The sequence below is a fragment of the Alternaria viburni genome (assembly GCF_023758015.1).
Source record: "Alternaria viburni strain BMP 2772 chromosome Unknown scaffold_12, whole genome shotgun sequence".
Taxonomy (NCBI): Eukaryota; Fungi; Ascomycota; class Dothideomycetes; order Pleosporales; family Pleosporaceae; genus Alternaria; species Alternaria viburni.
In genome coordinates this window covers 586,086-605,013 of record NW_026055781.1, presented here as the reverse complement: position 1 = coordinate 605,013, position 18,928 = coordinate 586,086, and the positions used below count along the sequence as shown (strand labels likewise).

General features: G+C 54.3%; 5 protein-coding genes across 5 annotated transcripts; 3 read left to right on the top strand and 2 right to left on the bottom strand.

Moving 5' to 3' along the window:
* Positions 1-850: 850 nt before the first annotated feature.
* Positions 851-5,503, bottom strand: J4E79_006246 (uncharacterized protein; the record flags this gene model as incomplete). The annotated part of the gene is made up of 4 exons (XM_049355117.1): positions 851-1,864; positions 1,913-5,054; positions 5,149-5,310; positions 5,448-5,503. 4 exons carry the CDS (start codon positions 5,501-5,503, stop codon positions 851-853), a joined length of 4,374 nt encoding a protein of 1,457 aa, XP_049210513.1.
* Positions 5,504-5,831: 328 nt separating this feature from the next.
* On the top strand, positions 5,832-7,394 carry J4E79_006245 (uncharacterized protein; the record flags this gene model as incomplete). The annotated part of the gene is made up of 1 exon (XM_049355116.1): positions 5,832-7,394. The coding sequence occupies one exon, from the start codon at positions 5,832-5,834 to the stop codon at positions 7,392-7,394; it is 1,563 nt and encodes a 520-aa protein (XP_049210512.1).
* A 156-nt stretch (positions 7,395-7,550) lies between these two features.
* Positions 7,551-11,777, bottom strand: J4E79_006244 (uncharacterized protein; the record flags this gene model as incomplete). The annotated part of the gene is made up of 3 exons (XM_049355115.1): positions 7,551-10,142; positions 10,212-10,301; positions 10,362-11,777. 3 exons carry the CDS (start codon positions 11,775-11,777, stop codon positions 7,551-7,553), a joined length of 4,098 nt encoding a protein of 1,365 aa, XP_049210511.1.
* A 591-nt stretch (positions 11,778-12,368) lies between these two features.
* Positions 12,369-14,671, top strand: J4E79_006243 (uncharacterized protein; the record flags this gene model as incomplete). Its single annotated transcript, XM_049355114.1, has 2 exons — positions 12,369-14,456; positions 14,504-14,671. 2 exons carry the CDS (start codon positions 12,369-12,371, stop codon positions 14,669-14,671), a joined length of 2,256 nt encoding a protein of 751 aa, XP_049210510.1.
* A 1,901-nt stretch (positions 14,672-16,572) lies between these two features.
* Positions 16,573-18,890, top strand: GFA1 (glutamine--fructose-6-phosphate transaminase (isomerizing); the record flags this gene model as incomplete). Its single annotated transcript, XM_049355113.1, has 4 exons — positions 16,573-16,577; positions 16,659-16,729; positions 16,829-17,060; positions 17,117-18,890. 4 exons carry the CDS (start codon positions 16,573-16,575, stop codon positions 18,888-18,890), a joined length of 2,082 nt encoding a protein of 693 aa, XP_049210509.1.
* Between the last annotated feature and the right edge of the window lie 38 nt (positions 18,891-18,928).

The following is an 18,928-nucleotide window of genomic DNA, read 5'->3' as shown; positions in this document are numbered from 1 at the left end:
CAAAAGATGAAGCATACCTGTCTGGCGCGTTCATTTTGCCGGGTCTTTCTCCTCTCTATGCCTATCTACTCTTGTCCGTATGTATGAATACGCCTATTGCGATCGCAAGTGAGGAAGGTGCGCGACGGCTGTAGCAGTGGGGAAACCCAAAAACCAACGAAAGAATCAGCGCTCGGTTGGTTCGAGTCGGAGGAGCTGTGGCAAGATTGCGATGGCGTGTGGTGGCCGCTGGGGAAGATTGCGGAGGTGAGGTTGACTTCCGCGCTCGACGTTCTTTGTGCCTTCACCCACCGCCTTCAGCTGCCTCGCGCAGCTTAGTCAACATGTGGTCCGGGCCCACATCAGCTTCTCCATCGCTACATTCCACGTCGACTGCCGAGCACCGATCTTCGACAATTCAGTCTCCAACCGTTTTTGCAGACCTTAGAAACCTGCTGGAATATATACCAATGGAAGGTCCTGCGGCTTAGCCACACAGTCCACAAGTCGCCTCAATACACGGCAAGGGACGCGATTGAAAGATGTTTGTATCTCGATGTTATGCTCGAGTTGCATGATATTCAGACAGCTACATATTGCTTCGGAGGCCCATCACCAAGAAATGATGGGTGTCGCTGGCAAAAGCGACACAAAGAGTTTTCCCCTAATACAAACCACTGCCTTGAGCGACTGCGTGAGCGCCATTCAACGCCACAAACACCATGCTTCTCATGGGTACGCCCACACATCGCAAAAAAAAAACCAGACTTTCCCACGCTAGAAGAACAACGCTAAGCAGGAACATTAAAATTATATACAAGCCAAGGGTGACGGGGCCTCGCAGAGGCGCTCTCTTTGCCAATCAGATTCCTTAAGACCGGTTAATCTGTGCTTGCTGCATACCGGGACTTTGTTGCATCTGTGGATTCTGAGGCGTGGCGCTCCGACTAGGTGGTCGGGCGTTCAATCCAGGACTGCCAGCCTGCTGTCTTGCCATCAGCCGTTGTTGTTGGACCAATTGGGCCTGATAATTCTGTACCGCGTTTGTTTGAGGAGCGTTGGCCATGCTACCGTTCTGCTGGAAATACTGATTATTCGCCATTTGTGGAGAAGGAGATATGCCAGGCGATCCAGCTGCTGCGCTCATTGCCTGCTGACTCAATGATGCCTGCGTACGTTGTTTAGCCAGGTAACGGTTGAGGTGGTCGGAGGCCTGTTTCGAAACTTGTTCTGGTGTCCATTCCGGATGTTGTCCCTTGATCTGGTTCTGGAAAGCTAGGAGCTGAGGCATGTGCCCACTCGATAGGGGGCGGGACGGTGTTTGCATGTTACCATTGCCCTGGCTCATTCGTGGGGATCCAGCGGTGTTTGCCATCCCATTCATGGAGTTGTTCATGTTCCCGTTCATTCCACCGTTCTGATTGGAAACGGGTGTCATCATGTTCGCATTAGGAATACCGTTCATTCCCATCCCTTGGGTAAGATTGCTAGCCATGTTGATCTGTTGCTGTTGGAGTTGGAACTGGTGTTGTTGTGTAGCATTAAATTGGCCTCTTTGCATGGCCATGCGCATCTGGTCCGGCGGTCCCATACGCTGGGTGTTCTGCATATTGCCTTGCATTTGTGCTTGGGGAACGCCCGGTGTGCCCATCGACATGCCAGACATGTTGCCGTTAGCAAAGTTAGCTTGCATTCCCTGTTGAGATTGGTGTGCGCGGGCCGCCATTGCCGGGCCATTCTGCCCCTGTTGCAGAGACGCATTAGCCATTTGCGGAGGAACATTGTTTGTGCCCCCGGGTGTCCCGTTACGTTGCATCTGGTTCACACCATTCGCCATTCCTGGTTGCACCTGTATTTGGGCCTGCTGCCGCGCCATCATTTGTTGCTGTTTTCCGTCAGTGGTGTACTCATCGTGTAGGGACATGATTCTTACCCTAGCCATCATCTCCTGCGCAATGTGCCTTTGCTTCATTTTCTCTTCGCGTTCCCACTTCATACGACTAAACTCTTGTGGCGTTAGGGTTGTCTGTTTGGGTGGCGCAGGCTCATGTGCTTTTCGAAGCGCAGCGGCTTTCTGAGACTCCGCTTGCTTGTGGGCAGCAGACTCGCGCTTTCTGGCCAGCTTACGCATGCCATCGATGATAGCGAGATGTCTGTTTTCTCGCCTTCTTTCTACTCGTATTGGCGTAGTCGTGGGTCTTCTGCGCGGTTGACCTGGGGTCTGGCCTTGTTGCTGTTGCTGCTGCTGTTGAGCCTGGAACTGAGCGAAAACGGTCTTGTTGGCTTGCTCCAGTCGGCTTTGGTAGGTGCGGAAGTACTGTGTCTTGGACATCTCCGCCGGAAGACCTTCAAGCTGCACCCAGCGTTCAAAGCATTCCCATGGCGTTCGTCGACCGGATCCGGACACGAACATCGAAGGTAACGAAAGCTGCTGAGAGACCAGGGACCAGTTGAATGTATACTCTTTCACCAACGCCCGTAGCTTTTGGTCTTCTTCCCACAGCCACTGAGAGGGCGTGCGGTTTTCGAAGAAGGCAATAGTGGGCATGTTGAACTCTGTAGGTGGTCTGAATTGATGGGCAGCCTGAAGTCGGTCGCGAACATGCTTGTTCTCCGCGTTGAATAAGGCGACATTGGTCATTTCCGGCGGTAAGTCGTTGCGACAGAATAGGCGTCGACCTGGTGTGGATGGCATTGAATGTTCGGCTGACGTACCAGATCGACTAGGCGGCGAAGACGGCTCGTCTTCAGAGTCATAGTCATACCTGCTACGCTTCTTGGGTGGCCCTCGTATTTGCGAGACCAGCTTTCCAGTGACGAACTTGGAAACGGGAAGGATGGGTGGCTCTGAGAGAGAGAACGGGTTGGTGTCGCTGGAGCCCTCGAACATCGGGTCGTAAAGAGGCAGTTCCCGGAACATAGTATCACTGGCAGGTGTGCGGTCGATCTTCATGACCACGTCGTTGAAGCCTAGTGAGAATAGACCTGTAGGGGGGCTGGCGTTGACGGGAGTAAGTACATCGTCCTCATCACCGTATGACTCACTCTCCGTCTCGTGCGTACTCGAGTGGACAAGCTCTGGCGTAGGAGCATCATTCATCTCCTCGTCGTTGCTCGCACGCCTAGCCGACTTTGGAATGCATGCATTGACCCGTAGCGTTGATCGTTCTTCAGGTGTACTGGCCACGTACTCGGCACACCATTCCGCAAAAGTAGCGGCAAGTGCTTTCTTCCATTTCCTCTCTTCCTTGAAGTCTGTGTGCATCCACTTCATGTCGAGAAGCACTTGATCCTGGTGGGTAAATGGACGCTCAGGTTCGACGGCTTTCTGAAGTTGCCTCAAGGACCATCGGTTGGCATTCTGCAACTGATACACTCTCTTCAAAATCTTGTAGTCTTGATGTTCACGAATCATCGCAAGCGTACCAGCCGTCGACACCGTCTTCCTTGCAGATGCTACAAGTTCCTGCAGAGGTACAGACCTAGGCGGGTGGTGAGCCTGGTACTTGAAAAGACCCTCTAGATAATCTCGGCTCGAATCTTCCGAAGCACCTTGGAGCGACGCATAATCTTCGTTGTACGATTGCAGGGCTTTCGATGCCCTTGTCGGTGTCTTCTTGGCGAATACGACGGTCGAGACTTCTTGTGACTTATTGCGAGCTGTTCTTGGTCTTGGAGGACTTGTAGATGCCGAATGATTACTTGAGCGGGGGGTTGGTATGGCTTTCGGTCCTGCCTTCTCAGCTATAATTTCAGAGACAGATTTCTGTCGTATTGCTCCAGAGGCGACGCGGGTAGTCATACGCCCGGGACGGGATGTTGGATGTTGGGGCGAGGTCGTTGTTTGTGCATCCAGGGATGGTACGTCGCGCATTTCAATATCGATGTCAGCGGGAGGTGTGGGATGGTCGGCGGTAGGAGAGGCCTGTTGGTGGTCGATGGCTTGGTCGGCATTGTCGCGGTCCACAGTCGAAGGCTCCGCGGCAACGGTCGTTGGAGTTGGTAAAGAGTCAATGGCAACATCATGAACAGTCTTTGTTCCGATCGAGTCTTCTTCTTCTGTGTTTGCCGCACGGTAACCGCCGTCCACACCCTCCGTCAACGAATGTACGTCCCCGGAGGGCTGGGACTCGCTAAGACGACTCTTCCCATCGCGCGCCAACCGTATCGCCTGTTCGTCTTCGATCTGTTGCTCGATGTCTGGTGTAGGGGAGTCATCTTCTCTTGCTCGGGCGTTCTCTCTTGCTTCTTTCATTCGTTTGTGCAGAGCACGCTCGTGGTCATCCTTGACTTGCTGCGCGGCGGGGTCGAGGACATCGTCGTTTGGCAACGGGACGTTGTTGCGCTCCCTGTAAGTCTCCGAATCAGGACTGGTATCAGGCGAATGGTGTTGCGCGTGCGGTGTTGCTTGTGAGTAAGGCCCGACGGTCGATGACGGGGAAGAAACGTCGACGGGCGCATTCGTGGGTGGGATGGTAAGCCGTTCCTCTTCTCTTCGCTCCTTCTCGGCAGCTTTGTCCAATTTTCGCTCCGTCTCCTGCAGTCTGGCCTCTTGAACTTCTTTTGGTGGTAGATGAACGACTTGTGGTGGCTTCGGTTTGGCGTCCGTGGTGGCACTCGACGAAGATCCGTCAGGGAGGGTAGCAGCATTCGTGTCGTCGGCCGTCGGGGATGCAACAGCACTTGGGTCGACCGTAGTTTTGTCGCGAGGGGAATGTTCTTGATTGCCTGGAGCCTGGACAGTAAGGGTCGCGTCGGGTTGGGCATTGTTTGCTACCTCATCTTCTGTAGTGGGCGATGCAGCATGTGAGGCAGCCTTTACGCGGGGGACAACGTGGATAACGTCGCTTTGTAATGACGATTCGACTGAAGGTAAGGTTTGCGTCGCAACGGACGGCGAAGCTGAGGCGGCACGAAGTTGCTCTTCGAGGCTTGGGGTGCCGGCGACGGGGGATGGCGACGGCTTGGTGAAGGTCTTGGTTGGATTCTGGAAGGGTAGGGTAGCAGGGAGTGGTGGCTGATGGTCAGTAACGGCCACTGGGAAGGGCAGCGTTGCATCGTTGAAGCGTCGACCTCTAGAGACGCGACCGTGTTAGCAGAGTGGAACGACGACAACGTGAACATTGGCGACGAGTAGGTGCATGGTACTAGGGACAGGAGGGATCTTACTGTGAGATGTCGTTTTGGTCGAGAAAACGACGTTCCTCTTCGTCAGGTTCGCCATAGACGAAGTCGTCTGCTACGGGCTGGTGGCCGTTCAGAGCGGCATTGCAGCAGCCCGTGACCTTCCAGAGTGCCCGGAGATGGCGCTCCAACGTCGCGGATGTGAATCTGGGGACATTGAATTAGCACCACCACAACACGCAAATAAACTAAAACGAGCGATTTTTCCTTGTCGCATCGATGCATTTAGTCGATTCCATCGGCCAAATTGCAAACGCGATGGATAGTCGTGGACTTTGACTTACGCGGCTTCATTTGTCTTCTCCTGGCGTAAGGTTTCCCGTAAACTGTCGAGGGACATATGAATACCGACGAACGGTGGCCGACATCCGTTATCCACGAGTGCCGCCGTTGTGATGAATTATCGGGGTTATTGGTCGCGTTGGTTGATGGAAATGTGTTTTGCGATATGCTGGACTGATGGGCGGGACTGCGAGAACGTGAGGGAAGGGCTGCTCACGCCGCATTGCAGGGATGGCCGTGATAAGCCCTGCCTAGCCTGGTTCATTGGGCCAACCTTGGGACACTAGCTGCGCCTTACTCCACCCGGCCTAGCCCTGCCGTCTGCATCAAAAACTTCTGGATCGCAAGACGCGACGGCTGCGCGAAACAACGACGAGTTATCGACAATGGCAAAGAGAAAGAGAGAGACCGCCGAGAGCGCCGCCAAGGCGAAGGCGCTGAAGAGTTCCAAGGGCGCTGCTGCCTCCACCACAAAACAGCCGGCGACCAAGGAAACGGCGATCCGCAATGGCAAGGAAGGTGCAGCCAACGGGAAGATGGACCTGAGCATGAGCAAACTCCAGATCGATTCCACTGCAAAAAGCGAAGATTCCGTCCCAGATGTCACGACTGTGCAAGTCATAACCGGCTCCTACGAGAGAGTTCTGCATGGATTCGCGGCATCCATCCCCAGCAGTCTCTTCACCGGACAGGATGATGCATCGACACCTGAGACGGACAGGCCAAAAGTAGATTTTACCGACACATTTCTTTTCAACGCCCATTCATCCTCCATCCGCTGTCTTGCGTTGTCTCCGCTTTCGAATGAGACGTCCAAAATCACGTTAGCTACAGGCAGCACCGATGAGCGCATCAACCTGTACTCCATCTCGACCGCGCCCCCAGTCGCCTCAAAACTCAGGCCAAAGCTACCTTCCCTCCATGGCGGCTCCATTACTGAAAATCCCAAGAACAAGGAACTTGGCTCATTGCTTCACCACTCGTCAAACATCACAGCCCTCTACTTCCCAACCAGGAGTAAGCTCCTCAGCTCCGCGGAAGACAGCACTATCGCCATCACGAGAACACGCGACTGGACTGCCCTCTCAACCATCAAAGCGCCAATACCGAAGCCCCAAGGCCGACCCAGTGGAGACACAGCCGGACCCGGTGAGGTACCCTCTGGAATTAATGATTTCGCCGTCCACCCTAGCATGAAGCTCATGCTGAGCGTAGGCAAAGGCGAAAAGTGCATGCGACTCTGGAACCTCGTAACAGGAAAGAAAGCCGGCGTGCTCAACTTTGACCGCAACATCCTCACGGCCGTAGGCGAAGGGCGCTTCGCATCCGGTGAGGGAAGACGAGTCATCTGGGACAAGGAAGGCGAGGAGTTCGCCGTGGGCTTCGAGCGCGGCATCGTCGTTTTCAACATCGAATCCAAGCCAAAAGCAAAGATTGCACCGACCCCGAGGACTAAGATCCATCAAATGCACTACTTGCCGTCGGAGTCGCATCCGGGCACGCTACTCGTCTCAACCGAGGATGGCCGCGTTCTTCTCTTCGACACGAACACCACGATACCGACTGAATCGTCAGAGAAGAACAAAGACGAGGTTCCTGCTAGCAGATTAGTCGCTCAAATCGGTGGTCCAGCAGCAGGCATGACAGGCCGTGTCAAGGACTTTGAAATCGTCCAGCTCTCACAAACCAATTTCCTCATCGTCACTGGTAGCAGCGATGGCACAGTGCGCTTCTGGTCCTTGAGCACGGACGAGCTGAAGAGTGATGATGCGGGCAAGGCAGAGGGTTTCACAGCGGCGCAGGTCGGCAAGTTGCTTGGAACCTCTTCGACTGGTACCAGGATTACGTGTCTGAAGGCTTTCTCCATGACGGGCAAGCCAGATGAAGAGGAAGAAGAGGTCCTTGAGAAAGACGCAGAGATGTCGAGTAGCGAGGATTATAGCGAGTAGTTTAGACTTTGAGTTGTAGCATTAATGATACCACCACCTCGTTCTTGCGACTTCATCGCTATGTATCAATTTCATGGAATGCGATCTACTAGCGTCTCGATGCTTATCTAAATTATACAACTTACGTTCTACCTCTCTCTTCAAACTCTGGTCTTTCTACAAATTCATAGTGACGGTCATACTATTACTATGCACCAACAGTACCGGCGGTAAGCCTTGGCACAGGACCTCCAAATCGCTAATGTATTTGACACTCTCTGCTTCACTTTCACAAGTACCCTCAATAGGACTAGGAAGCGTAGTAAACACAACTGCCGTTTCATCAGAATGCTTCCGTATAAGCTCATTCAGGATAAGATGCTGAGCGCGACACGGTAGGTCGTTGAAGGAGAGAGGGATGGCTTGTTGGGCAGGGAACCCGGAGGCTGGGGAGGCGGTACCCGTGTCAGTAGGTTGGTGAGATGATGCTGCGGCTGAGTGGGGACTGGAATTTGCTGGTGTATTCTCTGCGGCGAGTTGAGAGGGCTCCCCAGATATCACAATGGGATCTTGTTTGTTGGCTGTTGCTGGTTTGGGCGTATCGACGAATGTTATCGATGGGCCGGCCGTTTCTTCCGATGATATCGCTGTTCGGGGAGTTGGATTCGATGTGAACTTGGGCAGTGACTGCCGACGCATTGTAGGCGGTTTGACAGCGGCTCGTGAGGATCCAGAGCGCTGAGAGGATGAACTGGCTACACTTTGGGACTGGGCTCGCTCTCCGGCGTGAAGAATAGCTGTGTCAGAGGCAACGGCGTCTGGGTGCGGTTTGAGTGGTGTTACCGACTGTGTGGTCGGTCGGTCATCTTTCTGCGAGGTACTGTCCTTCCGTGAACTTTTCCAAATGGCCTTACGGAGATCCAGCTGCCTGGTGAAGAAAGAGGTGCTGGGTGCCGTTTTGCGTCTTCTTAGTGACATTCTCTGCCCGTTCTGATCACTCTCATCACTCGATGCATCCAAGTCGTATTCGTCGAAGTTGCTGCCACTAACGACTGCCTCGCTATCAGAAGCCATTGCTTCGTCATCAGCATCGTCTTCCCTTCCGCCGGCTGAGGATGGTTGAGTGTCGCTATCGCTGTCTTCAAGTAGCTGGACTGGTATTCTTTGGCTTTGCATTTTGGCCCTTGCCCCGTCCCCAAGATTGCCAACAGACGTTCTACTTTTTGCTTTACGTAGCATCTTGCGCAGGGCTGAGAAGCGCTTTGGGTTCGTCTCTTGCCTACCATGTTGGAACGAGGCAATAGGCCAACTGGTGACGGCTTCAAGAATATCGACAGTCTGTGCTAGTTCCTGGCTCGCACTCAAACTCTCGGGCTGACGCAGTCGTTTGATGTCTTGCCACCATCGCTCGTCTTCCAGCGAGTAATCGATATCACGACCAGTCTGATCAAGGTGACCATCATCTCTTCCGTTGATGATGACTTCATACATGCTCAAATCTCCGGAGGACAACCAGAAGACGTGGACTTCAGCCTCAATGCGCAGATTACGCAGCAATGTAGTAACGCGACTTCGCTCTTCCTCGACGTCCGTCTCATACTCCACAAAAACACAGACTCTCAACTTGTACATGCGCTTCCAAGACGGTACCGTGTGTAAGATGCATCCAAGCTGCAGGATGAGTGTATACGTGTCGAAATTCGTGGTCAGTACATTCTTGCGGATTGGCTCATCGCCAGTAGTAGCGACCTCGGCTGACATTTGAATCGGCCAGAGATCAATGTACTTCTTTGACGAATCCTCGATATCAATGTCATTAAGACCAATGAAGCTGAACGCTTTTTGTTTCACCGTAGGCTTGGTAGGGGGCACCTCGAGTTCCTGGAACCCCTTGCCTATAGCGACATTTGCTTGCAACCGGAGAATCAGGTCTTCGATAACAGTGACATAACTGCGTATAGCAATTGCGTTTTCTGGTTTCATAGCATCGGTGGGAAGCATGCTATGGGTGTTTCCTGTGACGCGTCGCCTGGCTGCTGCTTGGATTGCTTTCCGAGAGATGGGATGGTTCGTAGCTTTGCTGGATGGGCGTGATGGTTGGGGCGAAGGTATGCCAATGGAAGGCTGCGCTTGCCTCATCTCGGGTAGGTTGTAGAAGCCCATGACAACTATGTTTGGCCGCATACCACCTAGCCCTGCACCCAGAACAAGGTTGCGAGCGCCCCACTCGACGGCAGGAGATATAGAGATGTTCACGAACGCTTTGATCCTGGAGAAGTCGATATACTTTGTCCAAGACTGCTGTTGTCGTCTTGCTTCTGGCACAGCTTCCCCGAAGTCATCAGAGACAATGACGTGCCCAAGTACGAAGAGACCTCCCTTCTTCAGCGAATTGCAGAATTGTATCAATTTATACTGCCGCCGCGGATCATTGACCAAGAGTAAGATCTGGGGTCTCCAGAACTTGACATGCTCTTGACGCAAGCGCAGCAGGTACTTTCGCACTTGGTGATAGATGAGACCCTGACTCACATCACCCCATGGCTTAGGTGGGGTAGTGTAGTGAATCAGCAGGAAGATAATCATGAGCAGAGCTACACATCCAGATGCATAGAAGCCGTCGACGAAGAACATGGTACCTCCACAGACAACCGTCCCAACAGCAGCTGTGGGCCAGTTGAAGTAGTGGAAGGAGGGCCGGAAGTTTGGGGCAGAACCGATCTTGAGTAAGAAACAGGCCAAGTTGGTAACGAGAAATGTCATGAGATACTAGAGAATGTTAGGATTTAAACAGATAGAGTTTGACTGACGACTGGTAGAGTAATAGGGAGCACTTACCGTCATTGTGATAAATGAAGCAATCTGGTTGATGTCGGCAAACATTGTGATCTGAGCGATGATAAAAGTGATGATGATGGCGTAGATCGGCTGTGCAGATGAAGCTACGTGGTTAGTATAGACATAGCAAAGATAATGTAGACATCCTACCTCATCGGATTTCTTCGTGCCCTGTCCAAAGATCGAAAGTCCAGGAATAAGATTGTCGCGAGAAAGAGCCTGGAGGAGCTTGGCTGAACCAATAACACCCATGAGTACCGAGAATAAGGATGTCGCCATCTCGCCAGCAAGCACGACCGCGCCAGATATGTTGGTCAGCTGGATGACATTTGTGTTGTTGTAGAAAGTTTCGCGTGCTATTGACGCCGCCATAGCGAAGATAACGAGTGTGTAAAGAATGAAGGTCAGACCTATGCCATACAAGGTCCCTTTCGGGATGGCTTTACTTGGGTGCTTGAGGTCGCCACTCATGCTTGCACCGGCCAGAATCCCTCCCGTAGCTGGGAAGAGGATACCAAAGAGATCTTGGAAGTTCTCTCGGTGATGATCGGCACTTCCCGCGGCTCCTCGCGTGAAGTGGGGTAGTAAGTTCTGACGGAACGTGTCCATGCTGAGGCCTGTGAAAACAATGTCTTCTTTTGGGTTCTCGAACGGAGGCCTGAACACAGCGGACAGAGGAATACTGATAGTCGCGACCAACAAGACTAGAAGTAGGCCGTTACTGCAGCGTGCGAAGAGCCCACTTCCAGCAAGGCAGATAAGTGTGCACGCGGCTAGAACCAAGGTAGCCCAGAGGAACTGCCACCAGTAGCTTTGAGCTAGCCACTCTGCCATGTCACCTCCATTGCTACCGAAGTTCTCGATAAGACAGTCGATGAGACCGACAGCGTTGAGCGAGGTGTTGAAGACTGAGCCAAGATAGTAGACGATGCCTATCGATCCGCCGAACTCTGGCCCCAGGCTGCGGGAGATCAAGTAGTACGCGCCTCCTCCTCTAACCGTGCCATTGGTGGCAACAGCGGAAATACTCAACGTAGTTAAGAGATTGATGGCATAAGCTGCTATCAGCATACCCATCATGCCAATCAAGCCAGCTTGACCGAGAAGGAAGCCGAATCTGAGAAACATCAAAATCGACAAGACATTGAGGGTTACCGGCACAAAAACTCCAGCGAAAGTGCCTAGTTTGTCGGTACCTCCAACGGGTCTGGGGAAAGCGCCAGGCCTTGGTTTGGTGGTTTCGCTGACTGAGTGTCGTTTGCCGTCATTATTTGGCTCCTTCGCTAAATTGGATCGTGACGTCTGGAGGATGCTCGAGAACCAGCTGCTCATCCCTCTCTGCTTGCTCCCCGTCCCTTGAGCGCCATCGTAGACATCTGCATCAGCTGGAAGCTGGCGTCCACTGCTTGGCAGAAGCGGTGTTTCCTCGTCAGGTGGTGGTGAATGCTGTACGAACGAGCGTCGATGCAGTCGCGCACTCTCATCTCGTGCTGTACGGGTTGCAAAGTTGGAGCGTGTCCGCGGCAGGGTGAGCCTGGTCGTCTGGTCGTCGTCCGCATTCGTCATGGTCTCGGCATCGGGAACCTGGTTCAATGTTCGTGGCACGGGGTGTCACTGCGGCTCCGGTCAGGCCGTGCACGGGATGCGCCGATGAGCGTTAGATGGTGAGGTGTAGGAGCGAGACATGGACAGAACAGCTGAGAGCAACGACAGGGCAACACATCCGAGGCGCGATGACGCCGCATCTACATCGCCAACAGTAAAGTCTTCTGCTATGCTTCACTTGGCGGCTTAGCGCTCGCTTCTCGGTGGAAAGATGCAGGGCTTCCAACGGTGTGACATGGTCATCCCGCGCGTGGGGCGCCACATCTCTCCGGCGAATCGACGGATGACCTCAACCTCTCGGCACAGGCCTCGAAGCAGCCCGACTCAGCTTTCCTTGCTTCTTCTGCGCGTCTCCCTCTTGTTGCTGTACAGTACGCGTAGCATCTCGAAGCCTCGCGGTATGTGTCCACTGGCCACGCCATCCATATAACTACCCGTAGCGTGTTTTATCGCTCAGCATTCCCTTTGCGACGTTAGACGCAGGTAGCCGAAGCTCGCGTTTCTTATCACAGAGTTCACTGCGGCTCCACAACACCACACACGCAGCCCAACATGTCGGGTGAGCGTTCAACATCGACGAACCCACAGGCGGTGCCGTCGTCGCGAGATTCTCGACGAAGTTCTCCCGATACGCAGTCTGTTCGTGCAGGCTCTATCGCGCGACGGGGCTCACCCGTTCCTTCCCTTCCCAACGGCACGCCTGCCGTGCGCCAAATACCAACACCCTCCCAGACCCAGACGGCAAACTCGTCGTCGATACAGACACCGCTGCCTGGACGCGCAGATCCGCAGTCGTCGCTGCCCGGCCCAGCCGAGTCGAACCTCTCTTCAGCGCTGAAAGAGTCACTGGGCAATTCACCCCCACGGTTCGGCACACCTCCAATACGCCCACTGTCCCCCGCCCAAGACGCGCCTCCTCGTGGCCCGCCTAGCAACTACGGTTCCTTTGACGGCCGCGGTCGCTCGCCTGTGCCGTATGAAGACCCCGAGATCGTGCGCCGGCATCTGGTAGGCCACTATGCCTCACCAAGCAGGTCAAATCGTGGAAGAATAGGCGATGACGATGCCCAATCAACTGGAACGAGGCCCGAGGAAGACGAGGAGCAGTTTTCGAGCTTGCAACTCCAGGGCGGCGACATCACGCGACAGATTTACAGGTGGAGCGAGCAGCAGGCGGCGGAAGAGCAGGGCAAGTTGCAGCGCAGCAAGAGCTTCCACGGTTCGCGACGTCGTCCTGAAGACGAAGCACTCGACATCGACTCCATTCGCCAGCCTGGTGGCTTCAGACGAAACTACTTGCGCAGAGCCGCTGGGAGTCCCTCACCCGGCCCAGGCCCGTCTGGCTATGGAACAGTCCGACAGGCGCGCCCACCGCCGCAGGTCTTTACCAGCAACTTCTTGGAGTTCCTCACGTTATATGGCCACTTCGCCGGTGAATCTCTCGAAGAAGACGACGAGGTGTTGGGACCGGACGAATACTTCTCCTCTGATGCTCTGGATTCCGGCGCGCAGAGCGAAGACGAAGACCGTGAGTACGGCGAGTCGAGCGCACTGCTCACCCCTGGCAAGCGAAGAAAGCGCAAAGCGAAGAAGACCGGCACCGGCAGCCCCACAGGTGCAGCCATGCTGCTCCTCAAGTCGTTTGTTGGCACTGGTGTCTTGTTCCTGCCCCGAGCCTTCCTTAACGGCGGCATGCTCTTTTCCAATGTGGTACTCCTTGGTGTCGCGGGTCTCTCGTATGCCTGCTTTGTCTTGCTTGTTTCCACCCGGCTCGTGGTAGAGCACTCGTTCGGTGACATGGGCTTTCATCTCTACGGAAACTGGATGCGCAACATGATCAACTCTTCGCTTGTCATATCCCAGATCGGCTTCTCATCTGCCTACATCGTCTTTGTGTCTGAGAACCTGCAAGCCTTTGTTCTTGCAGTATCCAACTGCAAGACCTTCATCGACATCAAGTACATGATCATGATGCAGATGGTCATCTTCTTGCCGTTGTCGCTCTACCGCAACATCAACAACATTCAGAAGCTCGCACTGGTGGCAGATCTCTTCATCCTCATGGGTCTCGTATACCTGTACTACTACGATCTCTTCACCATCGTTGACCAGGGCGGTATCTCCGACATCGTCAACTTCAACGCCAAAGACTGGACGCTGTTCATCGGTACCGCCATCTTCACATTCGAAGGCATCGGTCTCATCATCCCTATCCAGACCGGCATGAAAGACCCGAAGAAGTTTCCCAAGGTCCTGGGAGGTGTCATGATCATCATCACTGTCATCTTCCTCAGCGCCGGAGCCCTTTCGTACGCAGCGTTTGGATCCAAGACGAAGACTGTGGTACTTCTCAACATGCCCCAGGATAACAGATTCGTCAACGGCGTTCAGTTTATCTACTCGCTCGCTATCTTGCTATCTACGCCACTACAGATCTACCCGGCAATCGAGATTACCAGCCAGCAGTTGTTCAGTAGGACAGGCAAGTACAACCCGTACGTCAAGTGGAAGAAGAACTTCTTCCGATTCTTCATGGTCTTGGTGTGCGCTTGCCTTGCTTGGGCTGGTGCGGGTGACTTGGACAAGTTTGTCAGTCTGGTAGGAAGCTTTGCCTGCATCCCGCTGGTCTTCATCTATCCTGTAAGCACACATCTTCCTGTGACTTGCTCATTGCTAACAATACGTAGCCCTTGCTCCATTACCGGGCTGTCGCGCGCACAACCACTGCACGTGTATTGGACGTACTGCTTTGCATCATCGGGGCGGTTGGCATGGTATATACCACAACTCTCACTGTCCAGAGCTGGATCCACGGAGGTGCTCCCAAGGCTCCCGGCTACTGTGACAGCAGGTAGTCGACGGTTCCCAATCGCAAATTACCTTATTTCTCGTTTTGCATTGCATGTAGCATTTCAGCGATGTACATCAGCACTCATCTTTGGTTATCTCTCATCATAGAAGTTACGCTAGGCAGGTTTGGGTTCGGGCGCACTTTTTCGCGGTCTAGTCCACGTGCACGTTCGATGAGTAGAAGCGGCTAGGCTCGAGCTCTCACATAGTTGAATCATTGTAGAACTTGACTAGTCTCTCTTTTTGCTTTTCAATGTTAACTGCACTGTGACATAAGTGTGAAAACATTGCATATGTGCTTGGGCGTGTTCAATGCTGTGATGTGTCCTTAAACCGGCAAGCAGCATCTGAAACGGGGTGAGGCAAATGGTGTGTTTATTTCTCCGAAGATGCAGCGGGGATACCTAGCTGCTGACCAGGGCCGCGATACGAGACGATACAATACTGGTGCAACCTTTGGCGAGTAGGATACGAAGTACATGCAGGGCGCGGAAAGACCGGAATGAGGAGTCGGCACGAATGCAACGGCACGACTGTTGTCAAGGCGTGCATGTGCGGCTGATGTTCGTATACGCCACTTACGGTGGGGTTTCAGATGCCGTGTTTGTGGTATGGATGGCAATTTAGAGGCGGTCAAGACAATCGAACTGCTAAGGCATCCAGACGTTCCCAACGGACGCAGGCCAAAGGTTCTTGTCGGCACGCTTTCCTATAGTCGAGCTCACACCTGCAGAAAGGTAGACTAAGCTTTTCGCCATAGCGGAACAAGCGCGCAGTAGCTACAAGGTGCTCACCGTTGTTCGACTTCAGATGCAGTTGAGCAGACGTACACGCCCCGAAGTCTCAGCTCTATCTTCCACGTTTGTGGTTCCAGTGCGTGATTCGTTGGCAGCATCGGCCACAACGGGTTGAAGACATTCTCTGGCTCCTGTGAGGTGTGCGTTGTTGGCGCTCATGCGTGAAATGCAGACCTGCAGGGCCAGACGATATTGCTTCTCACCGTCTGATTCAGACAATACTGCACACGGTGGGGAGCACATTGCGGGTAAACCTGCGCCGTTAGTGGGACGGTTGGTGCAGCTAGCGACTGGGTTCCACCCATCTGCCATGATTTGTTTTGGCATATCGGTTTTCTCCAAGCTGTCGACCATATCAGCAGAAGATCACCAAACAGAGTTTACACGAGATGTCAAGTCGTGACGCACGGCGCTGGCTTCCCAATTCGGAGCCGTACCCGCGCTGACGTAGCGGATCCAAGATATTGGACGATGCAGCAGAATTAGAAACCTCTCCATAAGCACAGTCTTTGGGCGAGCTTGAGGCCTCGCATGCGGCGAATGCGGCGCCCGTCAGGACGCGAGTGGCATAGTGGCCGCGGTGTAGCATTGCGAAGAGAAGATTTCTGGCATCTTGACATGAAAATAGTCGAGGAACGGGCCTAGCGTTGCTATTTTGGAGGTGCTGCGCCTCTTGGTCCCTGAGAAACGATGGATAGCGGGCGATCAGGTCAGGAACAGCAGCGGGGGCTATTGGCTGGCAGCATCGCGGAAGCCGATGGACCAGGATGATTCCGCGAGACATGACGAAATAGGGGACAGTGAGGGAGGGCGTGGCAGAGGGTCGCAGGGCTGCGAGGGCGAGATTCAAGGGTGGTAGAGCGGCGTCACAGACGGGTGCGATACGCTGCATTGGCGAGGCTAGCCAGGCCGGGTGGAGAAGGGCGTCGCTGGGGCATGCTCAGTGCTTGGCCCTGGAAGATATAAGTCAAACACACCACCGCTCTTTCTCTGCTCACACACCTGTCTGCTTCCCCCCGCACCCTACTTTCTTGCACTCGCCCAATTGACTCCGACTGCCTTACAATCGCTTCCATTCATATTCAGCACCCTACTTTCGTTTCGTCGCCATGTGGTAAGTCCCCGCCGCCCCACTATGTGAAGCTGTGGCAGCTACAGCGAGGCTCTGGACACGGGCTAACGACGGCGTCTGCAGCGGTATCTTCGGCTACATCAACTACCTGGTGGAGAAGGACAGGAAGTACATTCTCGACACACTCATCAATGGTAAGCAATCCCGCAGCCGCTCCCCCAGACGCGCGTTCCACGGAGTCGGAAGTGGTTTGGTGGGGCTGGAGGGCGATCACTAACACGCTGTCCCCTCAGGTCTGCAACGTCTAGAGTACCGTGGTTACGACTCGGCCGGTCTTGCCATTGACGGCGACAAGAAGAATGAGGTCTACGCCGTCAAGGAGGTCGGCAAGGTCGCCTCGCTGAAGAAGCTCGTCGAGGAGCAGAACTTCGACCTCAACAAGGTCTTCGACTCGCACGCCGGTATCGCCCACACCCGATGGGCCACCCACGGTCCCCCATCGCGTGTCAACTGCCATCCCCACAGGTATGTCACGTCCACGTTCTTTGGACCACCCAGAGCACGCACTAACCGCCCACCAGGTCCGACCCCAACTGGGAGTTCTCCGTCGTCCACAATGGCATCATCACAAACTACAAGGAGCTCAAGACGCTGCTCGAGAGCAAGGGCTTCAAGTTCGAGACGGAGACCGACACCGAGGCTATTGCCAAGCTCACAAAGTACATCTACACCGAGCACCCCGACCTGAGCTTCCCCTCGCTCGTCAAGGCCGTCATCAAGGAGCTTCAGGGTGCCTTTGGTCTTCTCCTCAAGTCCGTTCACTACCCCCACGAGGTCGTTGCGGCCCGCAAGGGTTCTCCCCTCGTCATCGGTGTACGAACACAGAAGAAGATGAAGGTCGACTTCGTCGATGTCGAGTACAACGACGAGGGTGCTGCTCTCCCCGCTGAGAGCGCCTCGCACAACGTTGCGCTGAAGAAGTCCAACAACTTGCTCGCTCCCCCCGACAAGTCGCTCCTCCACCGATCGCAATCGCGCGCTTTCCTGTCCGACGACGGCGTCCCGATGCCCACCGAGTTCTTCCTCTCGTCCGACCCCTCCTCCATCGTCGAGCACACCAAGAAGGTCCTGTACCTCGAGGACGACGACATTGCACACATCCACGAGGGTTCCCTCAACATTCACCGTCTGCACAAGGATGACGGCTCGTCCAACGTCCGCACCATCCAGACTCTTGAGATCCAGCTCCAGGAGATCATGAAGGGCCGTTTCGACCACTTCATGCAGAAGGAGATTTTCGAGCAGCCCGAGTCCGTCGTCAACGCCATGCGTGGTCGTCTCGATGCTGTCAACAAGACCGTCACTCTTGGTGGTCTCCGTCAATACCTCTCTACCATCAGGCGATGCAGGAGAATCATCTTCGTTGCCTGCGGTACTTCGTACCACTCGTGCATGGCTGTCCGTGGTATCTTTGAGGAGCTCACTGAAATCCCCATTGCCGTTGAGCTGGCCTCCGATTTCCTTGATCGTCAGGCACCCGTCTTCCGTGACGACACGTGCGTCTTTGTCTCCCAGTCTGGTGAGACTGCCGATTCCCTGGGTGCTCTCCGCTACTGCTTGGAGCGCGGTGCCCTGACTGTCGGTATCGTCAACACCGTCGGTTCCTCCATCTCTCTCCTCACCCACTGCGGTGTGCACATCAACGCTGGTCCCGAGATCGGTGTTGCCTCCACCAAGGCCTACACCTCGCAATTCGTCTGCATGGTCATGTTCGCGCTCTCTCTCAGTGAGGACCGTGCATCCAAGCAGAAGAGGCGGGAGGAGATCATCGAGGGTCTCACCAAGATCTCGGACCAGTTCAAGGAGGTGCTCAAGCTCGACCAGCCCATCAAGAAGCTTTGCGAGAGGTTCAAGAACCAGAAGTCCCTGCTGCTTCTCGGCCGTGGCTCTCAGCACGCTACCGCGCTCGAGGGTGCTCTCAAGATCAAGGAGATTTCGTACCTTCACTGCGAGGCTGTCATGTCTGGTGAGCTCAAGCACGGTGTCTTGGCTCTGGTCGACGAGAACCTTCCTATCGTCATGATCCTTACCCGTGACGACATCTTCGCCAAGTCGCTCAACGCATACCAACAGGTCATTGCCCGTAGCGGACGACCAATCATCATCTGCAACGAGAACGACCCCGAGTTCCCTACCGACAAGACAGACAAGATCGAGGTGCCCAAGAACGTCGACGTTCTCCAGGGTCTCATCAACGTCGTTCCCCTGCAACTCATGTCCTACTGGATGGCGGTTGCCGAGGGTGTCAACGTTGATATGCCCCGTAACCTGGCCAAGTCGGTTACCGTCGAGTAGATGTATTATGGATATGGCGTTCTCTAGGATAGAGAAGC